Below are 14,888 nucleotides of genomic sequence, written 5' to 3'. Positions count from 1 at the left end.
CTGAGCAGCGGTTTCTGAAGGACCCCAACTGGTTACTAAGCAACCCGGCTCGAAGCTTTTAGTATGTCAGTTAAAATGCCACAATAAACTGTCAGTGAAATACAGTATTATTTAAGATCCATTAATTCGCTACAAAAAAAATACACCGGAAAACACACGATATTGAAATGCTATTTCTAAACGTTCAGAGACTATCCATCATTTATGTATTTATTTTATAAAAATCGTTGTATATACCCCATTCGCCATAGCGCCGTTAGCAGTTGGCATGTCTGCACTGACCCATCCCTAAGATTATTATAATTCAGTTGTAGTGTTGCTGTGACTACATGGTAACAGCTCGGTTGTGCGTTTGCTGTGGAAAAATTAGTATAATTTGTACACATACATTTTCAAATCGTAATAGTATTTCCATTTTATGACACGCACACAAATGTGCACATGTTAAATGGCTTAAGTAAAATATATTGAAATGCTTTGCTTAGCCACTTTTTCTTTTGAGACGTGGACTCCCTTCGGTTACCGCCCACAGTTAGAAACATACTGAAAATAAAAACCATCACGAAAACATATATAAATATATTGGGCCAGATAAAACACTAGCTCAGTGGCCCAAGAGGCCAGTAGTTAAAAATCTAAACGTACAGCCCTGGAGCCTTGTGGGCTGCTTAAAGGTATTACTCTGACGTTGGAATAAACTATTGGCATTTTATGATCTAAATGAAAAAAACATACAGCATTTTTGTATAGCTAATATTTGGATCCAGAAAAAAAAAAAAAAAACTGGGAAGTTACCTGTCCCGTTATTAACCCAGTCTAGATTTGTAGTTCTTAAATATCAAGCAGCACTATTTCTCAATCTTTAAAAAACTCAAGCTTTAATGAAATGTGTATCCCCTTTTTGACACAACAGAAAGGATGAAATAAGAAACTTTTTTTTTTTTTTTTTTTTTTTTTAATTTCCATTGTACAATCTACTGAAATAACCTAATGAAATGAAATTACAGCATGAACTCCCACAAAAAAAAACATTTTTAAAAGGGACAAAGATGAGAAAATGCCCATCCCTCCCAAGAAAAAAGCTTTGACAAGCATGCTGAATAATTAGCAGACTTTCCTCAGAGAATCCTGTTTTGTAAATCTACTGTATTTAAGCACACCATACTGTAATGGCAAATAGCTTCATAAAAGAAAGTGGTTAATATTCACATAAAATATAATCAGGTGCTGGGCAAGACTATCTTTCTATAATCCTTAGTAATCCTTTCATATAAAAAAACAAGAAAGTTCATGTCGTATTTCACCAATAAAATGTTTTGGTAAGGAAGCTTGCAGCAGCATTCAGCCAACTTCCATTGGCATCCTGCTTTGCTCCAGTTCGTGAAACTGCTTTGCCAACCTCTTTTTCTGGACTCTCATCTTCAGGCAGATAATCTGGTAAATTGGAATTTTCCTGAACTGCTGTGTCTGTAGTGTTGAGTGGAATTAAGACCTACAAAACAAAGAATAAGACAAATGTAATCAAATGAAACACTTAGTAAATTTTATGTTTATCCTTTTTTACCTCTTCTCCAGTTTCATTTTTCACAACCTGTTGTGCCTTCAAAACTTTAGTAGCTGCGATAGCCGATGCCAGTGACTAAAAAAGAAAAAAAGCATGGAAAAGTTTGTCAGAAACACATGTTATTGCATTACATTTGAAACAAGCATTTAACAGGTATCAGAATATTCCTGTTTCAGAAATGTTAAGAGTTTTTAAAACACGTCTCACAATAAACTCAATACACAAAACAGTACCTCTTTCACAAAATCTTTACCGAAAGTATTTTTGGCTTTATTTAAGGTTTTGACATTTTGCTATTCATACACATACATTGTGTATTTGATTTTCAACTGTCATTAAAAAAAAAAAAAATTACATAAAGAAAAAAGATTAAGACACATCAACTTATAAATCAAACTGTTAGAAAATAGCTGATTTCATGGCTTACCTCTGTTGCCAGATCAGAACGAATCCGCACAGTACATCTCTTGAGAGCCATTTGGAATGTAAAGCTGATTACTCCCTTAACTTTCAACAAAGCTTCTTCACAAAGACCTCTATTATCCTACAAATGGGCAGAAAAACAAAACAGGCTAGAGAAAAAGCAACCGGCTTTGAAGCTAGTTTAAATTTATTTATGTATTTATTTTATCCACACTTGTAATATCAAAAGGTTGCAAGTAGAAAATTGAAATCATAAGAAGGAAAACTGTCTTACTGTGTTATCCAATCCTTGGATGTGAAGGGTAACAGATTTAGCCTTCTTGTTTGAACTGTTAATAAAAAACTGTGATTTTGCTTTTCTTCTGGGTGCCTCTGGAGTCCCGACAGCTACGTTGTTAACAGGGGAATTTAATACATCGTACACATCCTTTGCTAACACACTGATTTCTTCATTGATTTCACCCCTACAAAACAAGATGGTAAGTCAGCTACTGCGTTAACACAGATGTTCTTGTTAGTATTGAACAGGCAGGGAGCAGGAGCTTTTGTATTAGTTAAACAAACTCGTCTTTCTATTGCATCTACTAACAGCTGGTGGAAGAAAATTAAACATGTTAACTAAAATGTGTGCAGGGCAGTTCCTGAGATTCCAGGAGAAATGTTAACCCTGTAATACTATTTTAACATCTAGGCAAAATATGAAGTCAATAAGACCAAAGACAGAAGCTTTTATTGGATTTTGGACTATCAGATGCTTTTAAAACCATTATATTTTCAATAGCGTAAATGCTCTTTTGTGTTCTTACAGTACACTTCTTGATACTATGTTTTTTCCCCCTACATCCTTTCCAGGAATATGGTCATTTTAAAATTGAATGCAAATACAGGAGGCTGTGTGGACCAGTGGTTAAAGAAAAAGGCTTGTAACCAGGATGTCCCCGGTTCAAATCCCAGCTCACTTACTAACCCACTGTGCGACCCTGAGCAAATCACTTAACCTCCCTGTGCTCCGTCTTTTGGGTGAGACGTTGTTTTAAGTGACTGCAGCTGATGCACAGTTCACACACCCTAGTCTCTGTAAGTCACCTTAGATAAAGGTGTCTGCTAAATAAACAAATAATACTTATTCAGAGGTTAGATACCTTGCCAAATTTATTTAATTAGAATAACTTACTGGTCCATTAGGTGCTCCAAGCTCACCATCATTCCAAGCTCATGTTTCATTATCTCTATGTTTGAAGGACATTCTGCTAGATACCGAAGAGCCTAAGTTTGAGACAGCAATAAAGGCATATTAAATAAAAAACTGCTGGTACATGGAAACTCTGAATAAGCAGCACATGAGCTCTTTTAAAACAAAAATTTCAGTCTGGTGCATAAAAGCAAATAAAATAATATTTGTTTAGCACTGAATGGGGTCCGTCCACAATCATGCACTTGTCTTCAATACTATTACCGATAGCTGTGAACAGCGAAAGTATTGTTCACCAGTGAAAGAAATTAGAAAGCTGAATTGTTGACCATGCAGCTATTTTTCACATATTTATGTTTCAATTATTCCCTGCCAGTTCATAGTGGATGTTGACGATTTACTACAATTTTAAATAATGTAGCTTTATGCACCTAGACCAGTTTGCCACTACATCACACTGAGCCAAACAGTCATTCTCATGCAGCAGAAGGTTATAAATTACATCTTCAAAACCCAGAAGTTAATAAAAGGGAGTTGTGTATAACTTTGGTGACATTTTAAAGGGTAACTATAAAATTGAGTGAAATAGACCTACAAGACTAACAAAAAAAAAAAATAATAATAATAATAATAATAATAAATACTACAATGAACTCTGATTTATTGGCTTAACCTTATGGCATAAAATACGAAAGACAAATAAAGCGCATTCACTACCTGTAATGTAGAGAACAGCACTTGTGAATCTTGATGGTCCAAGAACAAAACCAAACCAGGAAGGCACCCTTGATCCTGAACAATAGCTTCTCTATTTTGGGGTTCTGAAGCCAAATCTCTCAGCTGGGTCACGACAGACAATGCGTCCATCATCTTTAAGCCTATCTGTAAAAAAAACTCTTACTGTACAAAAAAAAACAACAAAAAAAAACACACACAATAAAATGTAAGTCGATATAAAAATTGTTGAACAGAATACAAACAGCTAACAACCATAGGAAAACAAACACATACAGGTATTTGTAGGGGGATTGAGAATACAGTACAGTTGACATATGTTTTTCCATTTCATTAAAATATAATTCCGTTGTGAAATCAGTTATGCAAAGGTAACAATGTCTGCAAACCCTTATTGTACACAGCATCTTTAAATACAGTAACATTACAGATCCTCGGAGAGCTCATTTTGACTGAGGCCTCCTCTTGGCATGTTGCTGTTAATATAGACTCACGGTGCTTAAAAAAACAAAACGATTACTCACTGTGTAGACGAAACAGAATGCCCTATCTGCGGCAGTTTTTTTTTTTTGCGAGTTGAGTGAGCCTAAAACACAAAGGCAAAACGACTCGCCCAGTTCAAAAAAAATGTAAAATAATATATGGCTCGTTGTTTGCCTCCTGTTGCCTTCTTGTTGTTATTGTTGGTTTGTTTTTACTGTTTAGACGTTATTATATGATTTAAATGCTCTGTAATAATATAGTAAGTATATCTTATTTGGAAAGCTTACATTAACAATTGTAACAGTACCATTATAAAACACTGTCAAGCCGCATCCTCCATGTCCAGAATGAAAATATGAACATAAAACAAAGACCGCATAAGATAAAATGAGCATTACAGCAAAACACTCTTGCGTTACTGTAAATTATTCAGAAAACAAAACATAAGTCGTGTTTAAACGTGCTCACTAAACTACAAAATCCAAATCTCAACAACGGGTTTATGATTTAAATTAATATGCAGAAGTTTTAGCTCACAACTACATTCGTTAGGTTTTCTGCAACTACCAGAAAACCTAACGAAACACATCATTATCCAGTCCATTTTTAAATACAGTACACAATACCTTTGTTTGCACATGCAGCACAGCTGAATTGTTCAAGTTAGTATACCTCTGATGATGATGATGATGATGATGGTGGTGGTGGTGGTGTCGACGATGACGGGAGCACAAAAACACCAGGCGTGCAGGCCTTCGTTTTTCTCTGTGTGTATCCTTGCCTTTTGTTGTGCTGGTAAATTACTGATGAATGATACCACTCGGAGTTTCACTGGAGGCCTGTAGTCAGTGTAATCAAATTGTACATTTAAAAACACATGATTAATTTATGTTTCTTCAGACATGCTACAGTTTAAGTCAGAAAGCCACAAAAATCGCACGACTTAAATTTAGATACGGTAATCACGTTAAATTTGAATGTAATTTTATAAAAAAAATTATATATATATATATATATATATATACCACGTTCGTAACGCTTACCGGCGGTATCGATTCATCTATCACCCATTTTTTTTGTAAATTGAACCAAGGTATGCCGGGTACCCGCAATGTAATTACTATTTGATACTTATGACATTTAATGAATGTCTGATGATAACCATTCTCAGCTACTAACTTTCTGTACGATATATTATGAATCTCGATGTTTCTTCTTACCACAACTAACGCTCCCCCAATTCTATCCGAAAGCAAAATCCAAATATTCGCACGTCTCGCTCTGATTGGTCACTAGGCTTCCCACTTCATGAAGTTCAAAGTTCTAATTGGTCAATTTGTCCTTATGAAGTTACAGTATCCAATCAGGACAATGATTATTGAGGCGGCGTTATTTAAGTCTGACTTTATACTGGAAGCTCGAGCAGAGAGGTGAGTGTGGCTGGAATCCTTATTTTTAATACATACAGATTACTTTAAACATTATTACAGTATGTAAATAAATGAGAACATGATATTTAAATTAAAACTGAAAAATATTGTCCTACCATAAGTTACTATTTTGCAGAAGTGTACGCTGTAAATAACACCGACACTCACCGAACAGTACTGATAGCAGCACATTGGAAAAATATACACCACTTTTGTGCAGAAACAGATCCTTCCGTGTTTTACTTATGTGATTTTTTTCGGTTTCTCTGTAACTATTTTTTCATGGGTTTAAGTTGACAGGTTATGTTTCTATCGTCAGTAAGTTTGTACTGGCATGTACAATAAACTAGTCTGTAGTATTGCATTATCACTTCAAACTACTGTATTATTATTATTTATTGTTTATTCTGCTCAGTTTAACCAATGCAGGGTGAGATAGTGAAGTTTTGTGTTCTTTAAGTGTATGTACTGTACCCTTGAGTTATTTTTTAAAGCTGTCAGATTTCATGCTCTAAAGAATTTTCTAACTTTCTGCTCTGTCTTGTCTTTATGGAGCCAGGGAGTGAAAAGACCAGACTTTTTACCTTGTCTGAATGCCATTGTGTTAAATGTCTCTGTATCTGGATCTGCTAGATCTTTTAAGACATTTATTGGAATATTTTGGAGTACCAGCTGATCTGGTAAGATTTGTTCTCTTTCGCCCTTAAACATTTTAGGTACATCTTGTTAAATACTTTGTTTTATTTGGGTGTTGCTTTGCAGCATCTTATAGACTTGTCAAATGTATTTGAAAATTATACAGAAGTGATTTAATGGGAAAGAATAATGACTTTTCAAAACCATAGAAAGTTATTTCTAGTTTTGGTGTAGCATGAGTTGAAATTGACTATGTACTGTATTTCTTTAATTTAGCAACTGAATTAGGTTTTGTCAAATGACTTGGAGTGTAATTATTCAGTCTATAATTTTGATTGCCATTGACAAATGTATTAATGGTACAGTGGCTTTTTTGTTGCTCTGTCTAATTGTAGTGACTTTTTTTTTTGTTTTTTACAGCTAGTTCCAGTATGGGCAAATCAACTCTGTGGCCAGTACCGCAGCATTATTCGCATGATTGGTACAAATCTTCCTTTAAGTCCCTGCCCAAGAGTCCGCTTCCAGGTGTGTAGCCTGTGTCATAGCTGTATCAGACTATTTCTATTTTATATTAACCTACCTTTATGAATTAACTATTTGTATGCTACAGGAATCCAGTGGATGACCTTTCTGATGCAAAAATGAGAATCACAGTAGTAGGTGCTGCAACACATTGAACTGAAATCTGTAAAACTGGAGAAACAAAATTAACCAAAAAATTACTTTATTGTGTTTTTTTAAAGAGCCAAGGTTGTTTGCTGTTTGGATGAGAACATTTCAGACTGTAAAATGAAAATTTTGTTTTTCAGAAAATCCCAGATTTACATGCACAGCACAGCACAGAGAGCACGCCAGTCTCCCGTCCTTTTGTTCCTTCTTTCGCAGATGTACTGTGGGTCGCTGATAGTAAGGATGAAACCTGCGCCTCGTTAAGGTAATAGTAGAATAATGTGCAGTTCTATTATACACAGAAGTATTGCTGCATGGCTGAAACGTTTAGTTTTACACAATTTTAGGAAGTGCTGCTGTCGCAATATTTTTTGTGGGCAGAATTATCTATTGCTACAGTCACAATGTATTTATTTTTTAATGTTCATTCAGGATCTTTAAATATTTGAAATACATCAACAACTGGCGTAACTTTGAACTACAACACGTGCATTGGTTAGGTAGCGTTCCCAATTTCAAGTCTAGAATATTGTGTTCAGTTCTGTACTGGTCAACTACAAAAAACTACAAAAAGGATACTGCTGCTCTAAAAGAAGAGCGACCAGAATTATTCCTGGTTTAAAAGGCATGTCATATGCATACTAAAATGCTAAAAGAATTGAATATATTCAGTCTTGAACAAAGACTACGCAGCGATCTGATTCAAACATTCAAAATTGTAAAAGGTACTTACAATGTTGACCCAGGGGACTTTTTTGACCTGAAAAAATAAACAAGGACATTAGATAAAGGGGCATTCAAAACAGAAAATAGGAGGCACTTTTTTACACAGAGAATTGAGAGTCTGGATCCAACTCCCCAGTAATGTTGTTGAAGCTGACACCCTGGGATCCTTCAAGAAGCTGCTTGATGAGATTCTGGGATCAGTAAGATACTAACAACCAAACAAGCAAGATGGGCCAAATGGCCTCCTCTCATTTGTAACCTTTCTTATATTCTTAAGTGTCTTCAGCACATTTATTTGGTTTTATTCCCTTTTAAAGAAATGTAATTCATCCTTGTAGAGGTGAACGAAGAACTAATTGCATCCCAGTACCTCCTGAACATATCTCCATGCTGTCTCAGTCAATGAAAAGAATGGTAGAAAAAAAAGGAAACTCACAAACTACAAACACATGTGCCTTAAAGAAAATCACAGCCCTGGAGGATGAGTTGTCACGGTTACGTGCACAGATTGCCATGATTGTTACAACGCAGGACCAAGGTAAGAATACAGCCAATCCAAATAACTGTTTTTTTGCACTTGTTTTTTGTTGAATTTGAGTAAATGCTAGGTAGATTCCAACCTGTTTTTAAAAAAAAAAAAAAAATGTTGATACAGCATATGTTTTTTTGATGCTGGATCTCTCCCTTGTTGAATAGTATCACTCCTTGCTCATATGTACAACCTACTTTTTTTTTTTTTTTTTTTTTTTTGGATGATCTGCAATTCGTCCTGTTTTTCAGGTTCTTTGTCCCAGTCAGGATTCATGCAGCCTCCTGGTACCCCTGGGATGTCTCTTCTTCCAATGTTAACATCCACTCCTAGCTCTACGCCTGCTCCACCACCCCCTCCCCCTCCCCCTCCCCCTCCCCCTCCGTCCACTCCTTTGCCACCACCCAGTTGTATAACAGCTCAAGTCTCGGCTATTGACTTGGTCAGACAGCGGCGTGCTACAAACACGTCTGGGCAGTGCAACAGGGATAATGTTTCTGTTCCTGACTCCCCAGTCCCCAGTATGTTGGACGTTTTAAAGGAAATGAACAAGGTTCGGCTGCGAGCAGTGGAGAGGTATTTAGAGAAAAGAACATTCTTAATGTGAAACACTTTCAAACTAAAAAACAACGTTCAGTAAGTCTGTGGGCCAAATATTGATCACGGCGCAAGCTGCAACACTAATGTTAAATGTGTAGGGCTTCTGTTTTTACTAATTTTAATGTAAATCTTTTTTTGGGGGGGGGGCTTTCGCTTTTTATATATACTGTATGAAATTGTTTTACTTTTCAAAATAGTATTAACTCGACAGTACTCGCACACTTCAGTTGTACCTTCTTTCCTTTACTGTCTTCCACAACAAAATCCTTATGGTCACGGACACATTCTTCTGGGGTTTTTGTGTGTAGGCATTTTTTACATTTCGCCACAATTTGCAATTTTGTTTTAAATCCGCCGTATCTTAACTGTAATACAGTTTTAAGTCCCGCGAACAAGCCTCCTTTCCTAATTGAAATCTTGCAAGCGGTCTCCAGTAGAAATGTAGGAATGTGCTGTCACTCAGTAGTTGGGGTGGGTTTAAAGTATTCAGAACGAATCAATGATAGATAGAGTCAGCACTCGCATATCCGACCTTATAAAAATTTGACTTAAGTCACGGTTAAACAAGTGTGACGCATATCTGATTATTTCATCTGATTTGACATGTATGTAGGTGAGCACGTTGTAACCTGCCCTCTCCCACCCAAACAACCCCTGACCTACACACACACACACACACACACACACACACACACATTTCGTACAGAAAGAAAAAAATATGACTTGGGTTTGAGGAACAGTACAGGGTGACATTGATTCTTTCATTGAAATTTGTTAGTGCACGAGTTTGGTGACTAACAGCAGTGAAAGACAAAAACACAAAAAAGTACAATGTCAAAAATACGGAAATAGTTATGTTTTAAAATAAGTAGGCTTCCATTGACTGTCGTATATATGAGTGCTGAATGTACAAGTTAGGAAGGAGGGTTATTGCCCAGCTGCACTGGGGAGCTTTTTTTTTTTTTTTGTAGTAGGTTTTATTTTTTAATGGGAAAAGCGTGGTCAACATGAATTGATTTACCATTTCCACTGTCTCTGGTGTTATACACCGATTTCATTTTTTTTTTTGTATCGGGGGGGTGAGGTTATTTTATTGTTTTTTTTTATCGTTTAAAACCGAAAATCAGAAGCCCTATAGCATATATGTTACAGTAGAAGTCAGAATCTCGTCAATCTTAACTTTTTTACCGGTAAATGTCAGCATTTACCAAATATATAATGGTAAATGTCTGAAATTCTGAAGAAATAGATTGCTTTTCAGACATTTACAGGTTAATCTTATTTACCGAAGCTTATTGGTAAGTGCAGGTATATCATCGAAGAATTTATTTATTCCTGCATATACATTTTCCATTAACAAAAAACATTGATGTTGAACAATATATTGTAACGATCTCGGTTAACGCAGGCAGGCACAATCCACACACAGGCGGAGGGCGGGCGCGAACCCAGGACCTCTCGCACTAAAGCATAGCGTTGATACCGCTGTACAAAAGAGCTGGCTCCCTTGCAAGGAGCGTATGTCGGGCTTGTGTCTTTGTGTGTGATTACGTCACCTACCAGCCCTGCTGCTGCCTACCCTCGTGCACGCTACACTCTCCCCTGCCAGCCTCAAGTCCGCCCCGGACTTGCTAACCAGGCTACAGTCCGACGAGTGCGTGCCCGGGTACCTGCACCCACTTCTGACACTAAAGTAGCGATCTCGGTTCCCGCAGGCAGGCGCATCACATAGGGCGAGGCAATCCACACACACAGACGGAGGGTGGGCGCGAACCCGGGACCTCTCGCTCTAAAGCATAGCGCTGATACCGTTGTACAAAAGAGCCAGCTCCCTTGCAAGGAGCGTATATCGGGCTTATGTCTTTGTGTGTGATTACGTCACCTACCAGCCCTGCTGCTGCCTTCCCCTGTGCATGCTACAATATGTATTTCTGCATATAAAGGGTCAATTAACAAAATAATCAATGTCGAATAATATATTCATTGCTGCATACACATTCTCCATTAACAAAATAAAAATTGATGAGCTTACAGTAATGCACAATTGAGCAATTTAAAGTAGTTCAACATGGTACTAAACAATATTGTGATCCACTAATGTAGAACAACAAACATTCTGGTAAATTTGTTTATAAAACAATTCACAATGGTGTTGAAGGACATTGTACTCCAAATACATAGTAGTTTGATGAAAAATAATAATCTGTTAAATGCAAATTAGATCATTTTGGACTTTAATTTTTTTCAACAGAAAATCACACTTTGGTTATGACACAAAACACCACAAAGACAGGCAGTGAATAGATATATTTACTTATTGCATTATTGTAGACTTGAGGCACTTGGAGTTATACAGGACACCTGAAGCCTTACAATAGCATTTTTTCTTGGAACACTTTTTATAGCACATACATCGTTTGAACCCTTGCCCACCAGAAAGAGACTGCTTAGAAACAATTTTCCTGTCATGTTGGCAATGCACAAAAGTGATTAGAAAGACATTCGGTCATTAGCCAAAGGCACTTGGTTATTCTTGAGATTTACCGGTAAATGTCAGAAGTAAAGTGTTATCATGTTTATTTTAATGTTGACATTTACCAGTAAACAATATTCAGACTTTTGCCATGAACATATACACACCACTCTGAATTGTACCATGCAGAACAAATGTGATGGGAGTCACAAACCAGTAAGTTTGACTGAGGAAAGTGTCATTCATGTTGAGGTGCATTGTGATCAATATTTGGCCCTGGGCCCACATGCAAACATCAAATTATGTGTTAAATTTATAAAATGGCTCTTGTATAAAATGTTAAAGTAGTTTAAAATAATGAGTTTGTTAATCCTATAATAATTTTTTTATTAAAAAAAAAAAAAAAAGTGATTTCAGGGCATATGCTGTCTTTTAGAAACACTATTTGCTTTTGCTTTCCTCATCTGATAATGTGTGATTACCTTTTGTAAATCACTTTGTTCCACGCCTTAAGATATTTTCTTGATGATTTGCAGATCGCCGGGAGGCACACCAGTTATGAAAGATAAAAAGCGGGTATCTCTTTCAGACCCTGCAGCACTAATTGCTGATGCTTTGAAGCGGAAATTTGCACATAGACATAAGGAAGATTCTTTTGACAAAGAAAACCGATCATTTGAGACTTCACCTTTTGGAAGTCCAGAGACTCATAGGGTATGTGTATCATTAACTAAAATTGCTTTCACATGTTAGCTTACACTTCCATTGTATTGCAGTGCCACTGTAAGCTGCCTAGATGGTGCTAGCACACTTAAGAAATCATCCTGTATCAGTGAGGATGTGGGTAAGAAAAGAGTTTAAAAAACCCTGAATGTTTTGGTAATGTAACTTTTTCTCTAACATATTATTTATTTCTTAGCCAATGCCCTTATCCAGGGCGACTTACAATTGTTACAAGATATCACATTAATTTTACATACAATTACCCAGTTATACAGTGGGGTTTTTACTGGAGCAATTTAGGTAAAGTACCTTGCTCAAGAGTACAGCAGCAGTGTCCCCCCCACCTGGGATTGAACCCACGACCCTCCAGTCAAGAGTCCAGAGCCCTAACCACTACTCCACTAAATGCCCTAAGATACAAAACAAAACATAGTGTTACTGTATTTAAAATCACATAGAGGTTCCTCAGAATCACATAAGCACACAGCAAGTTAAAAGTAGTCAGATGCAATAGGAAACTTTTGCAGGTGGTTAGGCGTGTATAATAAAATAAGTTTTGCTTTAATCGTGCTCACCATGTAGAGTGGGAAAGACATGTGGAACAGTTAAATTAAATGTATCATTTAAATGTTAGTAATACTTAACACAAGTCATACTAGATACTGTACTTTATAGAACACTTTAAATGTAGATGCATTAAATTCAAAATGTTTTCAAGAAATGCATAGCTGTGCATGGTTTATCCTGTGTTATCTGTGTCACAGCAATATATTTTTCAACATAATCCTGATTGTTTTATTCATATACCATAGGTCAAAAGGACCCCTTACTTATTAAATAACATTATGGTACAGTTGGGTAGTTTTAGATAGAAAATAATTGTCTTCAAAAGAATTTTGGTTAGAACAAGTTGAAATAGCTTTTGTGTGTTCATACTGTAAATATCAGATATCTTTATGGGGGTATTAATGGTGGCTTTCAAATACAGAACACAGCTGCAAGTCACTTAGCTGTATAATTATTTCCTGCAAAAAATATTGTGTACCAATTCTATTTATATGTAACATTCTCTGTAAAGAATGTCAGATAGCTGAATATTCTGTTTAGCTGAAAGGTACTTCTGTACTACTATGCATCTATAAGGCCCGTTATAAAATGTTTAGTCTGTATTTAGTGAAGTAAACATTTTATAAAAAAAAAAAACTATACAAACTTAGGACTTCTTGTTGGTGTTTCTGACAATAAGTAGTAGTAGTTGATGTGCAGTCCCCAAATGGAGAAAGAATTGGTCTCTACAAAATCAAAACTTTGACAACCCGCTAATTGCACTTAACAAAACTGTATTTAATAGTTTTCTTTTTATGAGCTGAAGAAATAAGGTACTTACAAAAAAAGAGAAAACGCTATTAAATACAGTTTTGTTAAGTGCGATTAGCGGGTTGTCAAAGTTTTGATTTGGTCCCAGCCTTAGTTGGAAATTTTGAAGTTTAATGTACTTGTTCTGCACAAACAGATTACTCAGATCAAGCTCTCCACAGGTGAGTCATTGGTATGGTTTGACTAATTTACCATTACAAGAGAAGAAACAGCTGCTTGGATTTGTGTGGATTACTGTTCTCCACAGAGTCCAAGAAAAGCATCAATAACCACAAATCTAAGCAGCTGTTTCTTAACTTGTTTCACTGGGAATGGTATGTTATTCTAATCAACACCAATGACCCTCACCTCATTTTCGTGGAGAGCTCAATCTGAATAATCAAATTATTGGTTTGTGCAACACTAGTACCCACTAACCACTGTACTGCATACAAGTGTAACGTGAAGTTTCCAGCTACTGGGCTGAGTTGGAGATATTGGTTGTCATGGTAACTGTTTAGCTGAAACCAGAAATCCAAGGCTGAGCGATTGAAGAATCGGATGTTCTCTTCCAGTCCCTGTGAGTTGATTTAATAAACAAGGAAAAACTTTTTTTTTTTTTATTGAAACCTTTATTAAATGTTTGATTTTCACCTGCTGCTTTTCTCTTTCAGATTGAACCTTGTGTGTTGAAGGTATCTGGGAAGCATATTCCTTTAAGAACAGATAAAAAGCGTACAAGTCCTACAGTGAGAGTTGGGGCATATTGTTGAATGCTGCATGGATATTTTGATTATGAGCAGTCGGAACACTGGTGGCTGAAACAAATAATGCTTATGTATGTTCTTTTTAAAGCTTGTTTGTGCTTCTTGCTCTTTTAATGTAAAACATTTTCACATGCTTTAAAATGCATGCATTTCCTTCAAGTTGGTCTTCTGGTTTTTTCCAATTCTTTTATTGTGTGTTTTGGATTCTGCAATTTTGTTTACTGTCATTATACATAAGTTATGTTTGAAATTCAGTGTTTTCTTTTGTATTTTATATAAGTGGTGTAATTGTTCAACCACATATTTTTATTTCGAATACGTCCTCTATCAATGTTTCTATCTCCATCTTTTATAAGTATTTGAAATTTGTATTTTTGATCCGTAGTTGTTGATGATAAATTGGGTAGAAATCAAGTGATGTTTGTTATTTCTTTTTTTTTTTATTTATTTGTAATACAACAGTATCAATACTTACAACATCATGTATGAGGTTACATTTTTTGTTTTTAATAAGTAGTTCTTGGCATCACTGAGTAGCAATCACAGCAATATTTATCTATAACATTCTTAGAATTTGAAGCA

General features: G+C 36.0%; 2 protein-coding genes across 7 annotated transcripts; one reads left to right on the top strand and one right to left on the bottom strand.

Moving 5' to 3' along the window:
- Nucleotides 1-907: 907 nt before the first annotated feature.
- On the bottom strand, nucleotides 908-5,726 carry armc1l (armadillo repeat containing 1, like). 5 transcript variants are annotated; one of them, XM_059025213.1, is made up of 8 exons: nucleotides 5,618-5,726; nucleotides 5,070-5,236; nucleotides 3,897-4,061; nucleotides 3,162-3,253; nucleotides 2,262-2,451; nucleotides 1,992-2,108; nucleotides 1,565-1,639; nucleotides 908-1,492 (listed from the first exon to the last, which is right to left on the bottom strand). In XM_059025213.1, exons 3-8 carry the CDS (start codon nucleotides 4,047-4,049, stop codon nucleotides 1,301-1,303), a joined length of 819 nt encoding a protein of 272 aa, XP_058881196.1. In that variant the 5' UTR covers nucleotides 4,050-4,061; nucleotides 5,070-5,236; nucleotides 5,618-5,726; the 3' UTR covers nucleotides 908-1,300. The 5 variants fall into 5 exon arrangements, with proteins under 5 accessions (XP_058881196.1, XP_033874967.1, XP_033874970.3 ...); XM_034019079.3 differs by having other exon boundaries at nucleotides 909-1,492; nucleotides 3,897-4,079; nucleotides 5,024-5,236; nucleotides 5,618-5,725; XM_059025212.1 differs by having other exon boundaries at nucleotides 910-1,492; nucleotides 3,897-4,079; nucleotides 5,618-5,725.
- A 6-nt stretch (nucleotides 5,727-5,732) lies between these two features.
- On the top strand, nucleotides 5,733-14,720 carry LOC117411530 (mitochondrial fission regulator 2-like). Of its 2 annotated transcripts, none has more exons than XM_034019164.3 (8): nucleotides 5,733-5,827; nucleotides 6,387-6,507; nucleotides 6,884-6,988; nucleotides 7,273-7,397; nucleotides 8,197-8,396; nucleotides 8,639-8,963; nucleotides 11,997-12,174; nucleotides 14,214-14,720. In XM_034019164.3, the coding sequence occupies exons 2-8, from the start codon at nucleotides 6,436-6,438 to the stop codon at nucleotides 14,310-14,312; spliced, it is 1,104 nt and encodes a 367-aa protein (XP_033875055.3). In that variant the 5' UTR covers nucleotides 5,733-5,827; nucleotides 6,387-6,435; the 3' UTR covers nucleotides 14,313-14,720. The 2 variants fall into 2 exon arrangements, with proteins under 2 accessions (XP_033875055.3, XP_033875054.3); XM_034019163.3 differs by having other exon boundaries at nucleotides 8,176-8,396.
- Nucleotides 14,721-14,888: the final 168 nt, after the last annotated feature.

This window comes from Acipenser ruthenus, chromosome 6 (assembly GCF_902713425.1).
Source record: "Acipenser ruthenus chromosome 6, fAciRut3.2 maternal haplotype, whole genome shotgun sequence".
Taxonomy (NCBI): domain Eukaryota; kingdom Metazoa; phylum Chordata; class Actinopteri; order Acipenseriformes; family Acipenseridae; genus Acipenser; species Acipenser ruthenus.
This window is presented reverse-complemented; position numbering and strand designations above follow the sequence as displayed.